The 20,178-nt window shown below is 41.1% G+C and overlaps 2 protein-coding genes and 1 long non-coding RNA gene across 3 annotated transcripts; 2 read left to right on the top strand and 1 right to left on the bottom strand.

The window, feature by feature from the left end:
- The first annotated feature begins 3,095 nt into the window (after positions 1-3,095).
- dlx3b (distal-less homeobox 3b) lies at positions 3,096-5,316 on the top strand. Its single transcript, XM_015963497.3, has 3 exons — positions 3,096-3,574; positions 4,019-4,203; positions 4,478-5,316. Exons 1-3 carry the CDS (start codon positions 3,232-3,234, stop codon positions 4,790-4,792), a joined length of 843 nt encoding a protein of 280 aa, XP_015818983.1. The 5' UTR covers positions 3,096-3,231; the 3' UTR covers positions 4,793-5,316.
- Positions 5,317-11,690: 6,374 nt separating this feature from the next.
- On the top strand, positions 11,691-19,244 carry LOC129166539 (uncharacterized). The gene is made up of 2 exons (XR_008565524.1): positions 11,691-11,952; positions 18,772-19,244. It is a non-coding gene; the product is annotated as an uncharacterized lncRNA (long non-coding RNA).
- On the bottom strand, positions 12,976-16,372 carry dlx4b (distal-less homeobox 4b). Its single transcript, XM_015963498.3, has 3 exons — positions 15,763-16,372; positions 14,995-15,191; positions 12,976-13,502 (listed from the first exon to the last, which is right to left on the bottom strand). The coding sequence occupies exons 1-3, from the start codon at positions 16,079-16,081 to the stop codon at positions 13,248-13,250; spliced, it is 771 nt and encodes a 256-aa protein (XP_015818984.1). The 5' UTR covers positions 16,082-16,372; the 3' UTR covers positions 12,976-13,247.
- Positions 19,245-20,178: the final 934 nt, after the last annotated feature.

Raw genomic sequence — 20,178 nt, 5'->3', positions numbered from 1 at the left:
ATCACTTGCAGCGTCTCAGAAAGAGGGTCAATGCATGGGTGGAGAGGTATTTCATCCACACTTCCTGTTAGAAAAGTGCTTCTGAAAGAGGCGTCGCCTGACGGACCGAGAGAGTGGCACTGAGGCAGTGATAGACCGCACCCCGCTCAACCTCCACCACATGTGCTGTCAGAGTTTCTCAATCTCAAAATGAGTTGTTAACGAGCGCGTGCGCACTCGTGCGTGCACGCAAGCACGCACCCACAGTAGACTTACCACTCAGGAGAAGAGCAGACGCAGATTCTGCAGCCTTCTGGAGGATTTCCTGTTAAACGCAATCGTTAGATGAAAAGGGGAGGAAGGCATTTTTTTCAAGAACGGCAAACGGCTCAGAGCGCCAGTGTGTCATATCGGCAGGTGAGTGGCTGAGCCAGGTGGAAGTGCGGCTGCCTCACCTGGAGACCATTGCGGTGCAGCCACGCAGTAATTTGCTGACAACGTCATGTTTTTCAGCTTAGCTATCAGCCACAGCTGATTCTACATAAATGTGGAGCAATTTTTAACCTGAAGATGGAGATAATTATGGTTTTGGGCTGAAATATTAAATTTTAAGTAAGATACACTAAACTGCCAAACTAATGATTACACATGTGTACATCACCATTAGACACTCATCTATACAGGTTATCAGCAAAAAAAAGTTATTTGAGGCATTACTTGCTCTTTAAGTTGGACAGATTTCCCTACACCTCACGGGTGACGGTGGATGAAGATATTGCACTAGCGTTCATACTTGTTTAATTTTTTATTTTATTTCCAGTGCCTGTTAGCAACTGAAACACATCCTCACATGCTTGCGGGTATAATATATTGTAAATGAAGATATGACTAATAATAAGTAAAGGTTATCAGCTGTAGTTTTAGTGTGCTCATAGGAAACGTGACAAAAGAACACGAATCACATTTCTCTTCATGGACTATATGGTTGTCATCAACAACGTAACATGATTTGCAGAGTGCATGTGACCAACTAACATTTCATGCTCTACCATGAAACCTGGATCTAACCGGCAAGCACTGGTGATCTAATCTGCGCAGAACTGGCTCATCTCGAACACGGCCATTGCTACAAACGCTTTCATCATGTCTATTGAACTACTGAAATTCCCTTTATGCCAGGTTGATGCAGTCCTCACGATCACGGCTGCAGCTGCAACCATATTTTGCTTCACTTGTGACCGTTACATCCCTTCAAGAACTCTAGTTCAGAGTGATCTGTTAGCTGTCAGTCGGCCTCCTTAACTGGGGCGGAAAGATGTTTTATAAATAAACAATTCAGTTAGATTTAACTACGATAGATAAATGTTAATTAGTATTTTATCATGAGCCAATAAATATTAGCATTTAAAAAATATTTTTATTATTATCTGATGCATCTCATATGAAGACTTAATGCTCACAAAAGTCTCCAAATTACTAATAAATATTTTAATGTTGTATGAATGTAATGGTTTTCTGTATTGTCTTTAAAAAAAAGAAACACGTTCACTGAATATCAGCCTTTATACATCGCAAAGTAACTTTGTCATATTTTGGCACAATACTGTAAATCCTGTCAATTTTTCTGCTAAATAAATGTTTTTAAAGGGATATTCCTTATTATCTGGGGCGACGGTGGCACAGGAGTTAAGTGCTCGCCCCGTAATCGGAAGGTTGCATGTTCGAGCCCCGCTCAGTCTGTCGCTGTCGTGTCCGTGGGCAAGACACTTAACCCACGTTGCCTGCTGGTAGTGGTCGGAGGGACCGGTGGCGCCAGTACTCGGCAGCCTCGCCTCTGTCAGTGCTGCCCCAGGGCAGCTGTGGCTACATCGTAGCTCATCCCCACCAGTGTGTGAATGTGTGTGTGAATGGGTGAATGACTGATTGTGTTGTAAAGCACCTTGTGGGGTTACAAGAACTCTAGAAGGTGCTATATCAAATACAGGCCATTTACCATATATTCCACCCAAAATTGAAAATTTGTCTGCTGACGCATGTTCCAGAGTTAGGTAAGTGGAAAAAACATCTTTTAGCCAGCCTGGTCATTCTCCTGCCCTTTAGCTTTAGCTTAGCATAAAACACAGCAAGGGAATGGGTCCGCTGCGCTACAGATTATAACCAGCAGAGGGCAGACGAATACCAGAAAAGCAGCTCTCCGGATGAAATGATGAGAAACTTATAAAGAGTTTTAAGGAGTTTAATAAGAAACTTACACTTTTCTTGTGGAACATTTTAAAGCCGAGATTTGAAGATATGTGAACTTTCATTGATTTTCTACTATATGAAGAAAAAAAGAAGAAATATTTACTAATGAATCCACCAGGAGGCGCTGTGCATCTACAAATCAACAGCTGGTCTTCGCTGCAGATGGGAAAAGATTAAAAGCATTGGGATTTTAATTGTTTTCCAACTAAATTAGCCTAAAACTGCTGCTTTTAATCCATTAGTAGACTAACTTATTTTCCATTTATCATCTTTGGACTTGCACGCACACTTAAGCACAACAAGCAGAGGAATTCACCCTAAGGACACATCAGTTGAACTAGTTTTTAACTTATCTCCTCCATCGCTTTTACATAAAGTCCAGCGGCCGCGAACATGTTTGAATGACAAAAGCAGCCAGAGGGAGGTCGGCTGGCAGCCTCTCAATAGGCTGAATGTAGTGTGATCTCCAGGCACAGTTAAGAAAACATTGCATAAAACATTAAGGAGACGGTCTGGCTGCGGGATTAGGCTTTAGAAAACACGTCGGCCAAGTGTTGCAACACCAGGATGCCACCGAGCAAAGCAGCAGCTTTGAGGGGGGTGGGGGCTAAGATGTTAATTTATCCAAGTTGTCAAAAGCTGAAATTCAACAGGTAAATGTCACTTTGAGAAAATAGAAGAATTAGTCCAAAAGAAGTGGGTGCAGAGCTGAAGGCTCTGTTTCATCAGTACTTCGCTCGGAGCTCACAAGCGAAGAGGGGTGAGCACAGCCAATGAGAAGGCGGGATCCAGCCCACTTCTCTATAACTCTCTGCCACAGCGGCTGAGCAATGCCACAAGTTGGATTCTGCAGCTGGAGGAGTTTGAGTGGACTACAAGCACGAAAACGCAACGTAGAGCGCGCGCACAGCTGTTCTGTCTTGCGATTCCGCCTTTTACGCGCTCCAGCGGGGGAGGATTTTTCCTACAAATACTAATCATTATTTGTTCTGTAGCGCTGCTTTCACCATGAGCGCCGGACACAGCTATGACAAGAAGATTGCGAGCATTATGACCGATCTGCCTGGATCTATGAGTTGCCACCCGAACTCCAAGGACTCCCCGACTCTGCCCGAGTCGTCGGTGACGGACATGGGCTACTACAGCGGACAGACGGCGCACGGCCACCACGAGTACTTTCAGAGTCAGCCATACGGACAGCCTATGAACTCTTACCACCACCAGTTTAATCTAAACGGGATGGGAGCCGCTGGAGCGTACGCCACCAAGTCTGAATACCCCTACACGAACGGCTACAGACAGTACGGACATTACAGCAGAGATCACCTGCAGGCCTCTCCTCCGGGATCAGGTAAATACGTTATACTTGACCCCATGGTACAGTTTTCAAACAATTAACTTGAATTATACTTTTATAATATAAATGTTCATAAACGTGTTGCTCCTAACCATCCGTGCTAGAAATACAACTCTTTAAAAACAAGCCTGATTTTGTGTGAATAAGTCGACATTTATGTGATTTATCAATTTTCACTAATAAATCTGGTTCGATTTTATTATAATAAAATATGAAGTTGTATTTTCACTCTGCTCTTTTACATCTATGCGTATTTTTCCTAATTGCAAGTTTTGTAACCTGATTTTTTAAAAAGTCATCGTGCTCCTAAACGTTCGAGTGTTTAACGCAGTTGTTCCGTTTTCTTTCTTGTGCTTTGTGCCTCTTGGCATTTAAGGTTGTGATCAGCGGTGAGATTAGCTGGATAATTAATTCATCATTTCTAAACTGAATTTATAGTGAAAGAGGAGCCAGAACCCGAGGTCCGCATGGTAAATGGAAAGCCTAAAAAAATCCGCAAGCCGAGGACGATCTACTCCAGCTACCAGCTTGCCGCTCTGCAGAGGCGCTTCCAGAAGGCGCAGTACCTCGCCCTGCCCGAGAGAGCAGAGCTGGCGGCCCAGCTCGGGCTCACTCAGACTCAGGTATGTTGTTTAACGCGCTACAATACCCGATATCTGTTGGATCATTATTCTTAAGAGTCGCGTGAACAAAAGCTCCCTAATGTGCTCGATAATTAGGCTTTTATTCACACACAGGTGCGTAATTACGCACAACAGATTTGATTTCCGCCTGTCAACGTTTGGCATGTTTTAGTAGGAGTTAACAATTCAGATGTTTGGAAATTGTCAAGCAATGTCGGGAACGTTTTGTTGTGTTGCATTAGGGCTAATATCACTATTTATCTTTTGTTTTTAGGTAAAGATCTGGTTCCAAAACCGGAGATCCAAGTTCAAGAAGCTGTACAAAAACGGCGAGGTTCCCCTGGACCACAGTCCCAACGCCAGCGACTCCATGGCCTGCAACTCCCCTCCCTCCCCCGCAGTCTGGGACAGCAGCACCCCTCAGAACACCCCGATCAGCCGGCCTCAGGGCCCGCAGCCAGCGCACAGCTCGTCTCCACCCTACATGGAGGATTATAACAACCACTGGTACCAGCAGGGATCGCACCTACAGCACCCAGGCACCGTGCACCACCCAGTCCCGCAGCAAAGCGTGGGAGCCGTGTATTAACACAAGACAATGATTCAGTTTTTATAAAACCCTGAGACTCTCCAGAGCGCATGCTGTCTGGTCAGGACCACCAGACATTTGGTTTTGGATCCTTTAAAGCACATAAAGGGATTTCTAATCACTTTTGGCAACATATTTAATGGACTTCTGGCGTGTTCTTTTTTTAAATTATTTATCACTTCTGTTGTATGTAACTCCTGTTTTGTAAATGAATATGCAAAGTTTTTTTTAAACCAGTAGCTTAAACAAACAAAACTGTGCGATTGATCCATGCTGCAACCAGCTCCTGCTTTAGGGTTTGTAGAAAAGATATGACAAAAACAAAAACAAAAAAACAACTCAGGACATATTTATAAGGATTTGTACAAAAATGCTGAAGGTTGTAAATATGTGTTTATATCCAGAACCACTATGATGATGTTTGTTTGGACCGGCGAGACTGCACTGTGGTGCTATCAAGACCTTTTTTATATTCATGTAATTAGTCGAACTTTCCTGTCAAACAAATAAAGGTGGTAAATGAATGCTGTGTGTGCAGCTCGTTTCTAAACATGTTCCCTAAAGAAAGTTTTTCAATTCGAAACCAAAAAAATGTAAATATTTCAGATGACTTCAGCTTGTTTAGAGTTGTTCAATTCACGTTTAAAGATAGACATGAGCCATCATTTTGTTCATAACAAGCATCTGTTTGCATTTGAAATGGAGAAAAGTTCATTTTAAAAATTTAATTATTTTACTTTGAAAATTCAAGTATAAAATTCTGAAATAAATATTTGAAACAATGTGTTACAAACAGTTGTTCTGGGTAAACAAGTTATTTTATTATGCCTTTTTCAGTTGAGGAAAAATTCATCACACGTTGTAATATTGACACTTAATCTGAGTTAAAATCCTAAACATAATAGTAATAATAATAATAAGTAACAGATGTGAGTGCCCACTTATATGCACACCCTGTGATCATGGTGAGGATAACGTACTGAGAAAATCTGAATAATAATAATAATAAGATGAAGAAGAAGAAGAACAACAACAACAACAATAATGAGAACAATAGTAATAATAATAATATAACAATAATAACTATTTTTACAACATTGTACTAAAGTGACAGATTTGTTTTTGGCGTCATTGATTTGGTTTTTAATTTCTTTTTTTTCCTTTGGAGTGAGACATGTTGGAGTCAGTCGCGCTTTTTTTTAAATCCGTTTGCCAGATAAGAAAATCATTTGCAGACAGGAGTGACCGCAGGGGGCGGAAGGCGCACAGACGCACGCAGACGTGACGCGTAATTATTCTTAAAAAATTCAACTAAAATATAAACTTTCCTTTCTTGTCACGTTTGACAAACAAAACTCAGATGAACAAATTTCCACTTTTCCGCTTTGCTTTTAGGAAAAATTACTCTTCCACGCAAAAACCACGCACACGGGGGAGGGGGGGGGGGGGGAACCAATTTTAATAAGCTGAGGGGTGGTAAACTGATAAGGAGTGTTGTGACAACAGTAATGAGGAAATAACGCTAAAAGGGAATAAAAACTGAGAGAAAATAATTTTTTTATTGACAAATGGAGCTTTTGGCAGTTTGACCACATGAAGCATTTTATATTAAATTTGCTGAAAAAGTAATGAGACGATGGAGAAACTGCTGATGGGGATCTCGTCCACATGGACCACCGGGGTGCCATTACGCACAGAGAGGGAATGTACCCACAAGGTTGGAGCTTTTATAACCTTTCTAGTAATTGGAATGGTATGCACTCTGCAGTGGAGGTGAAACTTTATGGTGTCAGTGACAAAACAAGAGCCCCGTTCTGTCTCACAGCACCAAAAATATTCCTATTTAGTGCATTAAAATAATAATAATAATAATAATAATAATAATAATAATTATTATTATTATTATTATTATTATTATTATTATTATTATTATTATCTGGTGGCTGATTTCTACCCAAAGTAGAATCCAGGAGACACGGAATGCAAATGGATGAAGTGTTGGATCACATTTCTTAATATTGTTGTACCTGTCAGCTATGAGATGACAGGTTTTTAAATTAGGTTTATGAAAGCAGAGGCTCAACATTACAAAGCATCTGAAATTACAGCAGGAAATAAAAACGAAGCTGCACTTTTAAGTAAATTGTTTTTCAAAAGTATTTAACCCCTTAAGCCCTACAGGCCTATTTTGAAGCCTATTCCTCAAAAACGGGTAAAATGGTTTAGATGGCCTTGTAGTGCTGGGTTTGCTGATTAATTTGATGGGAATTATTACTATTTCTTCTGTAGTGTGATGGATGTTTTGGGCCTGTTAAGGAACTAATGTCATGTTGTTGCAAATCCAGCTTCAAAAAATCTAAGTATTCAGTTCCTTTAAAGTCTTTTAATCTCTAGCTGAAATTATAATCAATTATTTTGCATTAACTTTACATTATTTATCAGAGTTTGGAGAAAAAGAGCAAAATCAGGATTTTGTTATTAGAGGCTAAAGTGTACTTTCTGTCTCTCGTCCTTGTCTCACGTGTCATTTTCTCAAACTCCAAGCACATTTTCTCAGGATGAAACAACGTAATGTGTCAGGGCTCCCACAGTTCCCTGGTGTCCGGCTTGTTACGTGTCCCTGAACTCAACACCAGTTGTCTATGAGGCATCAGTCATCGTGTAAATACCCCTGTGCTGATTTAACTAAAGCAGTGTGATCACTATTGCCTTTTTAATATCAATGAAATCTCATCACACCAACATGTGACACCACCATGCCCTAACCCCCCCCCCCCCCCCCCCCCCCTCCCTGGTGGCCCCCCTCAGCATGTGTGGGCCCCTTTGAATGTGAACCGTCCTGGGTGTGGAGGACAAACATGCGTTCAGCTGCATTTGTGGGCTGTCAGACATGGCCACATATGTCATCTCTAAACTTTTACAAGTGGGGGGTGGGTGAACTGTTGAACTTGAATGCTGTGACCTCACCCCCACCCCTATGCAACAGGCCACAGTGGGGTGTCAGCACTGGTCTCTTGAGTGCAGGGATCGGGGTTGAGGTGGAGGTCGGGGGAATGGAAACATGGCCACAGAAAGACTCCCAGCAGCTGTCCCCGTGGTTAGTCCCAGTCCGGGCTGGGCTGGGCCGCGCCGGGCCGCGCCACAGCAGCATTAGGATCACTCAAGCTCTCCGGTTTGTTGTAAACCTGGATGAAATGAAGAGAAGAAGGCACCCCTGACAGCTGGAGAGTTGTGAACCCTTGCTGACCCTGCAGGCTGGGGCAGGACAAGTCCAGGCTGAGGCCTCAGATAGATGGCTGCTGAAACCACATCAGACCAGAACCAGAACCAGGCTGTGGTAAAAATGAACATTTAGAGACACTACCAGATTACTCTCATCTAAGGGAAGAGGTATTTCCTTCCATTGTTGTGTCATAATATCGTTATTAAACATAAACACAACTACTGTCACGTCTCTCTTCCAGAGAAAATCATTAACGACTTTTTATTCCATTTTACAAAAACAATAAAGCCAATCTTCCTGTCAGCCTCACACCTGCTGCATTTAAAGACGGTGCTATTTCTGTGTTCACAACACTGTTGTCTACACCTGACAAGTTTGGGGGGGGAAAATTGCAAATGAAAGGTGAAAACGTGAGACTCAGCCAGGTTGTGTGGGACTTTTTATGCTGAAGGATGTAGACAAACACTGAGGAATGTCCTCACAGACAACAATGGGATTTTGTTGAGGCAGGTGAGAAAACTCCTCCCTCTCTGGAGGATTACAGCTCAGGCTGATTTCTGAGCAGAAACATGGAGTTGAAGCGGGACATGAAAGGAGTTATGTCGTTATTGTTTTTACTTTATTACAGTTTTTATTTTATGATTCTTTTGGGCTAGTAGGTAATGATGTCACTAACTTTTGAACATGGCTAGAAGAATTTCATCTTATGCATATAAGCTGTTTGTTACACACACCACTAAATTTTTAAATCCAAAATGTGCTTGATAGCATGTTTCACGTTGTCTCTCGCTGCTGCAGGACCTACAGTTTTCTCAGACCACCTCAGAGTGCAGAGAAAACTACTGAGCTTCAATCGGGCGTTGCAGCTCAATCATGCTCTTGTAAATAGGAAGTGAGGGCAGGGGCGTCCCCAGAAAATTTTGATAAGGGTGGCCAGATGGGGCCAAAGGAAACTTTGGGGTGGCACACCAAATTAGCCCTTGTGGGAACTCTGGGAGAGCTTAGCCTGTGGCGATGCACTGCTCCTTTGACATGGTTTGGGGGATGCATTTAACCCAAGACATGCAGAATCACACACTCAGATCTTATGGTAAAAATACAAATCTTTATTTTAAAAATGGGAACTGAAGGTGCACTGGAAAAGCCCAGTGGAGATGGAGACAGGAGCGCAGCATCTGAGGAGGGGAGAGCAGAATAGGTGAGTCCAGGAAGGTAAGTCTAAACTTGGTGGGTGCAGAGAATAGACTTACTGGGAGTAGGGGAGCGGAGGGTAGGTTGGGTGCCGGGGTGAATCCAAGTGGGGTGTCCAGGAGAGGGAGCGAGAGGAGAGCGGGCCGGCCGGGAGGAATGGAAAACTGTGAGAGCTGCGTCCGGAAATCCTATGGGGCACAGGTGAGTTATCCAGAGGAGTCGCAGAAAACTAGAGACGTAATCCAGAGAAGTCCAAAAACGTTCCAAAACCTGGTAACGGGTAAGCACGGGGAAAAGATCCAAAGGTGCACAAAAACATCCAAGAAACACTAGAGCACAAAATCCAAGAATCGCAAGAGGGCAAGAAACTACCAAGCTGTAGTAATCATCCGGCGTCGAGGAGTGTTCTCCATCCTCCTTTTGTAGCCAGACCCGCTGATTGCAAATCAGCTGCAGCTGGAGCCTCCCTCTCCTGAAACACACAACTCAAAGATGGGAAAATGAGAGGAGGACTCACCCCGGCACATGACGTCCTTTGTTCTTGTTTATTAAAAAATAAATAAATAATATGTATCCTAAACACTTAACTACTAATTTGAGAAACGAACATTTCAGAAAAATACATTTCTGTTGTTTGAAAAAAAAATTATTTACTTGATGCTGTCTTCACAAAAGACAATGGAGATATAAACTTTTTTTTAAGTAGTGAGCAGCAGAAACATCATTTTCTTAAATTCTGAATATTTCTTTACTCATTAATTGCATTTTTTTATGTGTTTCACATTAATGTTTTGAATACATGAAATTAATTTATGGTTTAGGTGAATATTAGCAGTTTTCTGGGGTGGCCATGGTCACTGAGTGAGGGGTCTTTAAACTTCTATGTCAGGGTTATTGAACTCCAGTCCTATAGGGGGTCGGTATACATCCCGTTTTAGTGGTTCCTCAGCTCCAACACATGTTCAGTGGTTGAATCACCTGTGCAGCAGCTCATCAGGCTCCACAGAAACCTGTTAATTCCTTGATGATTGAAATCAGGTGTGTTGAAACAGTGTTAAAACTAAAACGAGCTGGATACTGGCCCTTCAGGCCCGGAATTGAATACCCCTACGTGGATCCCTGCTGCAACAGAAAAAGGTCCATGTTGGACCACCAGAGCTTTCTGCAGATCTTAGCTCAAGGTTTATTTGGTACAAGCGACACAGTTTCCACATAGCAACTGTTGACTTTGCTGTTAGGAAGATGTGTCATGGTGATCCTGATGACTCACTGGCAGTAGGTTTAACATTTCCCTTATTCTTGATTCTATTTACCGATGCTGCTAGTCTCTATAGAATTTAAAAGTAACTAACAAGAAATCAAAGCACTTTCCCCACTGTGACTTTTTCATTAAACAGGTGAAAACATTCATTAAGTAAACTGATGTCAGCTGTAGAAGATCGCACACAGAAGGGCTCCACCATCACATCGACCTCATCCAGGTTCAGCAGAAGGGCCGGTACCATACCAAGAAGGAGACGTGATGTTAGCCAATCAGCTCCCAGGAATGGAACACTATATCAGCAACTATCAGAGACATCATTACATCAAACCTTTTTCACGCTAAGCCTAAAACGTCGCTTACCAGTGACCAGACCTGTCTACATTGTCTACATGCTGTGGCCTTTCCATCAAAAAGGTGTGTCACCTCATCTGCATTGTCTGATCATGGTCAGTGTACGCATTGCATCGCGATTTAGCCTAATTTTAAAGGTTTTCCTCTTTAAAACTATCTAATTTTAGTGTATGCAGGTTGTACCATATTTTTTCATTTGCTTCTTGTTATAACTGCTGTTATTGATGGGATGTTTGCCCCCCACTAGGGCATCACAGGGCAACAGGACAGCAGGTAGAAACTAGCCAATGGGTAATCGTAGTATGTTACAGGTGTCCTGTTATTAATGTGCACTGTCCTGGTGGCAAACAGCTGACTTAGTCTAAGAATCAAAACAAAGCCGGTGTTGGAATCTTGAAACAACCTTAGTTCTACTTCCTCCTCTGTTTTAATGCCATGGCCCCCAAAAGCTCTGTTTTCTGTAAATCATCCCTCTCTAACGGGGAAGCTGCTTACAATTACCCGACATGTCAGCTCCCTCAAGTTAATAACAATAATCACCCCAGAGACCTGACTGCTTTTCACCCATTCACAGCAACTGGGATTTAATAGCAAGCTATTTTCCCCTCTTATTGCTATCCTGCAATTAAATCCCATCAGACACCTCGTATCTGATAACCCCCGGACCATTCACATCATTGATACAGTCAGACCTGCCATTATCGTTACCCTTCAACCCATCACCCACCCTCCCCTCCCTCTCCCAGCTTGTCTGCTACAAAAGGAGCGTTTTCACTTTCCCCTCAATCCGCCTATGTGGTAATTGGTCCCCGTCTTCTCTGTCCAACTCCACCAGCCATTATTCTAATCTAGAGATGTGAAATTGCCTGTAATTTTCCCTGATGCCCCTCCGTCACTTGCAGTGCTCACATCTTCTTCAGCAGTTTAACAAGACACGTGTAATCACCAGGAATGAGGAAAAAGGGCATGAGGTTTGTGTGTATAAATAGAAGGAGATGTTAAAATATCACAATGTGAGTAAAATCAGCTTGGAGGGGTGAAAACGCAGAGATGTGCTGAGGCTTTGTTCTTCACTGGGACAACACTGAGAGGATCAGAGCTCCGGAAACAAGGCTGCACTGCTGTGAGGAGGTAAGCACTGACGAGCAGGCTGGGAGGGAAAGGCAGCAGGAGTGCACTTTGTTTTATTTTTTATTTTTTTATTTTTTTGCCTGTAATAAGGCATTCATTGGGATATTTGAGATGTTTAAAAACAAGCTTCTGCATTTTAATAAGGATATATCCCAGAGAAATCTGCTGCTTTAGTTACGTTTTTCAAATCTTCTTTTGCAACATCAGAGAAAATGTTTGCCAGAGAGCCGCAAAAGGCAAGTGTGATGGATGAAAGGCACAAAGAAAGTCACTGGCTGCTTCTTTAAAGCACTTTTCAGCTCCATTAATCAGAAATCAGCTCCTCGTTTAATCAGCCTCTGATGAATGTTTGCAAAGATATAAATAGTCTAATTTTGTGTGATTAAACAGCACTGCTCACAGCGAACCGGTGTGTAAACGCAGGCGCGGGGATGGCACGCTCATTCGTCAAAATATGACAGCGGTGATTTTTGTTATTGGGGAAAATATCATTCCGCTCTCACTAAATGACTCACTAGAGAAAAAAACAAGATGGATTCTGTCTTCCAGCAGTTTGGAAAAGAAAAAAAAGAATTTATCTAGTTTGAAAAGCAGGTTTAGTCAAATTGTGACGTGCGTAAAAGCTGCATCCAATTTGCGTAAAAGTAGCATTAAGATCTCCTCGTTTCACCTGCATGAGCTGGAAATGCTGAATGAATAAAAAATCTATACAGGAACGATTTTATCTTTGTTTAGATGGGTATTTTAAAATCATATTCATTTTATTTTTGTTTGATATTAAAATTTCTTTCTGGGTGCATTTAGAATTTTTTGTTATAAATCTTCAAGAAACGATTAGATCTAAAAGAATCATAAAAGCTACAAGCCCCGCGGAGTCTTGCTGACTCATTAATCATGACATTGTTTTTATAGCGTTTCCTTCAAAAATAATAAAAAAATACATTAATATAAGCAACTAAATCAGATGTTGGATGAGCAAACGTGACACCAAATCTAAAAGAAAGAACAAATCCAAGCACACAGTAGATTTCCAAAAAAGCCTCTTTATACAGATTCTCCTTTGAAAGCTGCAAACACAAATCCACATTCCAGCGGCCGTGAGCTGCAGAGACAAAGCCTTAAAAATCCATTTGGTTGAACGTCGCTGTAAAAACTCAATTCCAAACGCAAAATACAGAAAAAACAGGACATAAGTCTTTGAAACACTCTAAAGGAGTTCAGCTCCGTGTTAGGAGGAGAAGGGAGGAAGAGGAGGCATTTGTGGGAGTCCTGAAAAGTTGGAGAAAGCATTCCACTCACATCAGCTGAGGCCTCAGCACGGCGTCCTGCTGGTGAGGGTGGTGGTGGTTCGGATACCAGTGACCGATAGAGTTCATGTAACTGTTCGGATGCATCGGGGCGCCTTTGGAGACCTCCCAGAGCTGGGGCAAAGCTGGGGAGCAGGGGGACACGGAGCTGGTGCTGTGGAGGTGGTCTCCCTCAGATGAGACGCTGCCGTGCTTCATGATCTTCTTGTACTTGGAGCGCTTGTTCTGGAACCAGATCTTCACCTGTGGAGGAGAGGGAACGCGCACAACGGGTTACTTCAAAAACAACATGCTGCTGAGTGACACTTGTAATCAATTCAAATTGGGCTCTCGTGCTCCTTTTATCATTAGCGCGTGACAGAGATGGCTCAAAGTATCACCGAATAAAAACAAATCAGAAGCCTTCTGTCAGTTCAGCGGTGCCTTAAACATTTTAGTCCCATTCAGCTCCTCATGATGCGGATTTTCTTTTGCTCATTTTTAGTCACATTTAGGATATTTTAGGAAATTCCAACTTTCTAACTAAATATTTAACTATGCATTCAAACAAAATGGTTTAAAATTTTAAAATAATTAAAATACAATTTAATTCAAATAGAAATATAAGATTAAAAAAACTAATCGTCACTGTCAAAACAAGCAGGGGAAACAAATCGTTTATTAGAGAGAGTCCATCACTGTTCTGGTTTCTTTCTGCACATGAAACGGATCTAAACGGACCCACACCAGCACCCCTCTTTTATTTTGGTAGGGCACTTCCGCCGCGTAGTCTGAGTTGAGATCAAATATCTGGCCCTTTTGATCCTTTACACAATAACTTTAATACATTTTTATAGTTTGGTTTAAATCTGAAAATAAATGTCTATTATTATTATTATTATTATTATTATTATTATTATTATTATTATGTGAAGATAAATATGGTCAGGTTTTTTTATTTGATCTTATTTCAATTATTCGCATTTGACTTTATTTTATTATACATTTATTATATAATGACTTTAGGTTAGATGTGCTGTTAATTTACGGATTTACAATCTGCGCAGGTGTGTGAAAGTAAAAGTGGAAATACTTTCTTTAACACCAGAAAAATAAAAATCCTTCATTTTAGAAGTTTGTTGCCTGGACTGGAGCTGCAGGCGGGTCAGCTCCTGAAACTCACGCCGCTTCATCACGCTTCAACACTGAAAGTTGAGCAAAATGATGAAGACAAAAATACAAGCAGGGAGGACACCTGGAGGCCCAGGGATGATCGTCTGACACGTGCACCTGGCACCTGCGTCTCTTCAGAACGCGCGTGCACGTGCAGCTTTTAATCTCACGTTCAAATCTCCCCAAAAAATCACTAAACTCACTGATGACCTAAAATTAAAAACGAGCAGAGGGTTAAACCTTTCACGTTACTTTTCTGTTGTTCTGCTGCTTTTTAAATGGCTTAAATATTAATTTAAGACCTAAAAAAGATCAAGTTCATCCTCCGCAGAAGTTAAGCAAACAAGAGCCGCATTAAAGGATTAGGCCTGACTTTCTGCTGAAGCTCCATGATCCTCGGACTAAAGCTTCCCTTCTCCTCCGTCAGCGTGACCTTCTGGCCTCTTTCAGATAATAATAATAATAATAATAATAATAATAATAATAATAATAATAATAATAATAATAATAATAATAATAATAATAATAATAATAAGTCATTTCAGGCTGATATTTTACACCTTCATTCTGATCATCAGCTCACCTGAGTCTGCGTGAGCCCCAGCTTGGCCGCCAGGTCTGCGCGCTCCGGTAATGCCAGATACTGGGTCTGCTGGAAGCGCTGGTGCAGAGCCTGCAGCTGCAGACTGGAGTAGATGGTCCGAGGCTTCCGGATCTTTTTCCCTTTGCCATTCACTATCCGAATGTCCCGACTCTCAGTCACCGTGGACTTGTCACGATCTTTCACACACACACACACACACACACACACACACACACACACACACACACACACACACACACACACACACACACACACACACACACACACACACACACACACACACACACACACACACACACACACAGTGAGTTCCATAAATCAGACATGAACATGCAGCTGTGATTACTTCAGGTACTAAAAGTTTTTATTGAAAGTAAAAAATAAATCTTTTCTGCTTCCAATCTGTGATAAACGAGCTCCCTGCAGGCTTAACATTATTGATTTTGTTCACAACTGTGACGGTTAACGAGCTCCAACAGAGCCGGTCAAAGCGCGTCAGGCCCAGATCACAGAGGCCATGACTGTTACAGAAAGAGAAGGACAGCGCGGGATTCTTATATTAAACGTGGCGTTTTTCTCCAGCGGTTGAGAGGAAAAGCACATTTTGCCACACATCTTAGAAGAAGGTTAATAATAGATGTTTATTTCATTTTAAGGCGTAACATAGAATCTAATTTGTCTCAATATGTTCTATCAATTACGCGCGTCCTGTGCGTAATGACGCGCCAAAGTGGAGAGGTTAGTTACCTGTCCGCTCTAATCTGCTGTGGGACAAGCTGCTGCTGTGGCTGCTGTGCTGGTGGTAGGACATATAAGCGGACTGGGGGTGAGCGTTCACAGCGCCTGGGTAGGCGTATCCCAACGAGGAGCCGTAGGACGAGTTGCCAGGAAAGGCACTTTCGTGCTGGGAATGCCCGGCTGCGTGCAAGCCATGCACGGGGTAAATGTGTGAGAGTCCCGGGGAGTGCTGCTGGTGGGCCGGATATCCGTGGCCAAATTCTAGAAAGGCCGATTTGGAGGGATCGGAGCCATTCAGTGTGTCAGGCACAAAACCCATAGACATCATTAGCTAAGTCCATAAAGCCGTCGCTCTGAAGGATTCATGTCAGAAATCAAAGGAAAACCGGAACAAATCCGCGTTCAGATCCAGAGCTGTGTTCGGGATCAGGAATCCCCTGCAGCGAGGAGTCACGCAGACCATGTTCGCAGGTGTCCGGGAGGAGAGGCAAAAGCGAAAGGTGTCCCGGTTGACATCAGCAGAGGAGCTGACAAGGTTGTTCACAGAGCTGCTGCCTGCATAGGCTCAAACACGCAGCCTTCCATCAGCCGAGGTTCTGATTGGTGCTCAGGAGCCGGCTGTCACTGGAGCGCCTCCGTTAACCTCATTAAAGAGGAGAGGAGGCGCCTCCTCCTGCTGTGGATCAGACAATAAATACATATAGTGTCAGTATTTGTACACAAATATACCAACATATACAGAGAGACACATAAGAACAATATAATATAAAATATAACATTTGGTTTTTATTATTAAGGAGGATCAAGTTAGAAATAACAAGTAAAAAAATCACTCAGACGTCGAATCCTATTTAATATCCAACAATATCCTCCTAAATGTCTTTCCTTTCAAATTTACTCTTAAAAGTATATATATATATATATATATATATATATATATATATATATATATATATATATATATATATATATATATATATATATATATGTATGTATGTATGTATGTATGTATGTATAACATTTTATACCACATTTCACGAAATCGGAAATGTATTAATATTTACTAAGAAATTTATTAATATATTAAATAAATTATTTATTTTTAAATTAATTATTTATGTGTTGTTATATTTTCTGTTAATATGACGAATTAATAAAATGTTCATAAAAATATTAACATTTAAATATTATAATTTTAAGACACTATAACAAACCACTATGAATACATTTATTCAGCATATTTCAAATATCTTGCAGACCATAACTGTTTCTTTCAGGTTTGTACTTAGTGCCGTTTCAAGTGTTTGGTGACAACTAATTTAGAAAGTCATCTCAGGACAAAAACTAAGTTCTATTCAAGTTCAGGTTGATCTGGTTTTCCTCATTCCAGATCAACCATTTTTAATTAGAGTTATTAGGAGGCAGGATGTGCAGCAAGCTGGATAAAAACTATTATAAAGTCACCACGGCTACTAAATCGCTCCGTTTATGTCTGCTCTGCCAACTAACTTTCTAACTGAATACACCAAGAAACTAAAATGAAAGATTTTAGTGCACATTGTTGCCTAATGGCTAATTTCTACTTTTTGTTTATTTATTCTGCAGAAGTGGGAAATAAAAAATAGCACAGCATTTAAAGAAGTCACCACAGCTACTGGATGCAGAGTTGAACACACATTTGACATTTCATCTTCAGAGAAATCACACTTATGAGCGGCTGTGAAATTGCAAACAGAGTGTTTAAGTGGCTTGAGCTGCCGTGCAACCCCGTCATTTTGGTCATGTCCTGTACTTCTGTCTGCAACTATCTGGTGGCATTAAGGAATGGTCTGCCAGAGAGGAGGAGAGGGAACGATTCCAATTTCCCCACAAGTCACAGTGGAGCAGAACAAAGCCACAAATTATTATCACTGTACAATTTCAGTCACAACAAAAAAGGAGGCTGCAGAAGTTTCGGAGTGAGTTTCTGACGGCTAATAAATTTGCTGTGATGTTTCATGTTTCCATCTGACCAAAGAACAAATTGTTTGATGAGAGCAGGCCTTCGTGCTTCCTCCTGAGGAGTGAGTCCTGGCTTTATGGGTGTGAGTGTCTCAGAGCAAAAAGCTGCAAGAGGAGGTATGAAGGGAAAAAAAACCTAGGTGAGAAGGATCTTTAAAGCTTGTAATTATGTCAGTATTACGGGAGAAGAACAAAGATGAGCCCTGCAGTCACGGTGCAGGGATGGGTCCTCCTTGTTACCCCGTTTCTAGTCGGCTCAAAAAAAACGAGAAAAGAGAGAGAGAGAGAGAGAGAGAGAAACAGACTCAGCCCTGAATGCAGGTCAGACTTTCTGGCGTCTGCAGAGTTGGCACTAGCTCTGCAGAGGTGTGTTTGGCAGAGGCATGCTCAGAACACACACACACACACACACACACACACACACACACACACACACACACACACACACACACACACACACACACACACACACACACACACACACACACACACACACACACACACACACACACACACACCAGTCGTTAGTCCATCAGGCTGCTTTGATGCAGAGTGACAGCATTCTTTGTGTACAAACTAAGAGCACATTCCCATGCAACGGCCACAGCTGTGATCTTCGCCTTCTGGCACGTCATGTTCTACAAGTGTTCTGTTGCTGGGGCTGGAGCCCGGGTCTGGGACTCCCAGAGAGCAGTCAGGGTGAGAGGATTCATTATCAGAGGCTGAGCTCACCATGACCCATGTCCAGGTTCATGTGTTGGTCCTGAAGCTGAGGTGTGGTTTGATACGAGCAGAAAACGCACAACCCACCAGAAATATGAAGGATTGAAAGTAAAAACAAACTGATCCAATCCTGTTAGGATGCGAGAGTCCATGTTGAGCAAGTTTTTTCAGTTTAGGATAAAAGACATCTGTCAGTGAAACACACCAAACAAGGCGGTTGTCAGTCCTTTGGCATCAACTAAGCCAACGCCAACAAAGGGACTAACATTTTTCTATGACTGTTTCCCGCTGCAGGCGAAGATGAAGGGAGCACAGAGGAGGAGCGGAGGAAGATCGGGCCCTAATCTTTCCTCCAGGCACCTTCACGCTGGAGCACTCTCATCACCATGGCCAGAGCCTCTTTGCTCAAGTGCAACCATGTTGCAAGAGAAAGGTTTGACGTGATGACATCAGAGTCATGTGACAACAGGCTGCTGGCTCACTGAGGACTGATGTTTTACTGACTGAATAGTAAAGTAAATAAGCACCAGTTTAACGGATTAGTTGTGACCATGAATGTTTATGGCTGAGTTCATTCTGTAATTTGAGGAGCAGAGTCATAATATTGTTTTATAACTGAGTTATATTTAATAGTTGTACATTTATAAAAACTCAAATTAGAGCTGAGAGTCAAATTAAATATATAACATGATTAAAGCACTTTATAAAAATGTCATGTCTATATTTGTCTTCCTGAAGTGAAATAAAACTGAAAACTTTACACTGTAATGTCAACTTTTGATTGTGATTTTTTATATGATACATTTATAATTTTAGTTATAGTTTTAAATTATGGAGGGCATATTTTTCATTTTAATATCTTGTTAAATTATTTTATAAAGTTGAATTAGAATAATCAACTTGTACAACAAATAAAAAGTTTTGTATGTAATATTTTTGCTGTGTTCTTAAATCATTAATACCCCACACACACACACACACACACACACACACACATCGTTTTAATTTGCTTAAAATTTTACTTTAACCAATAATTTGCTATTTGACGACTTCATATAGTAAATTATTTGAATTTTTTTAATTAATTCATTAATTAATTTTATACAATTTTAAATTAAATAATTAAATAATATATTTAGTAAAAGCAAGAAAACATTTGCATTAAAATTACAAATAATGCTTTTGCTGATAGTAATAATGATTAAAATGATAAAAAAAAATATTAAATACAACAATAAAAGATAGACAGATAGATGATAGATAGATGATAGATAGATAGATAGATAGATAGATAGATAGATAGATAGATAGATAGATAGATGATAGATAGATAGATAGATAGATAGATAGATAGATAGATAGATGATAGATAGATAGATAGATAGATAGATAGATAGATAGATAGATAGATAGATAGATAGATAGATAGATAGATAAATCACTGGGACCTGTAAATATCCCACTGTAACGTATTTAAACTAATCTCTGATTGGCTGAATGGAGGACTGGAAAAAACACAAACAATACCAATAATCTGGAGCCCTTTTAAGCGTCAAATTGTCGTGTCAAAACCTGATGTCACGCATGATTTCTGACATAAAATGAGTCACTGAGGGAAGCGATGTTCACACAACTAAATTCCAGAATTTATGTATTTTATTTACTTCCTAATCCAGGAGTCTGGACTGCTGCTTATTCAGC

Source organism: Nothobranchius furzeri, chromosome 16 (assembly GCF_043380555.1).
Source record: "Nothobranchius furzeri strain GRZ-AD chromosome 16, NfurGRZ-RIMD1, whole genome shotgun sequence".
Lineage (NCBI taxonomy): Eukaryota > Metazoa > Chordata > Actinopteri > Cyprinodontiformes > Nothobranchiidae > Nothobranchius > Nothobranchius furzeri.
The sequence above is the reverse complement of the archived record's forward strand: the minus strand, read 5'-3'. Positions and strand labels throughout refer to the sequence as shown.

Excerpts from the sequence above, each read along its gene's own strand:
- dlx3b (XM_015963497.3), top strand. The coding sequence starts at position 3,232 with ATGAGCGCCGGACACAGCTATGACAAGAAGATTGCGAGCATTATGACC. Across the intron at positions 3,575-4,018 it reads GGCCTCTCCTCCGGGATCAG|TGAAAGAGGAGCCAGAACCC; the intron begins GTAAATACGTTA and ends CTGAATTTATAG. Across the intron at positions 4,204-4,477 it reads TCGGGCTCACTCAGACTCAG|GTAAAGATCTGGTTCCAAAA; the intron begins GTATGTTGTTTA and ends TTTTGTTTTTAG.
- dlx4b (XM_015963498.3), bottom strand. The coding sequence starts at position 16,081 with ATGATGTCTATGGGTTTTGTGCCTGACACACTGAATGGCTCCGATCCC. Across the intron at positions 15,192-15,762 it reads CAGCAGATTAGAGCGGACAG|ATCGTGACAAGTCCACGGTG; the intron begins GTAACTAACCTC and ends TGTGTGTGAAAG. Across the intron at positions 13,503-14,994 it reads TGGGGCTCACGCAGACTCAG|GTGAAGATCTGGTTCCAGAA; the intron begins GTGAGCTGATGA and ends TCTCCTCCACAG.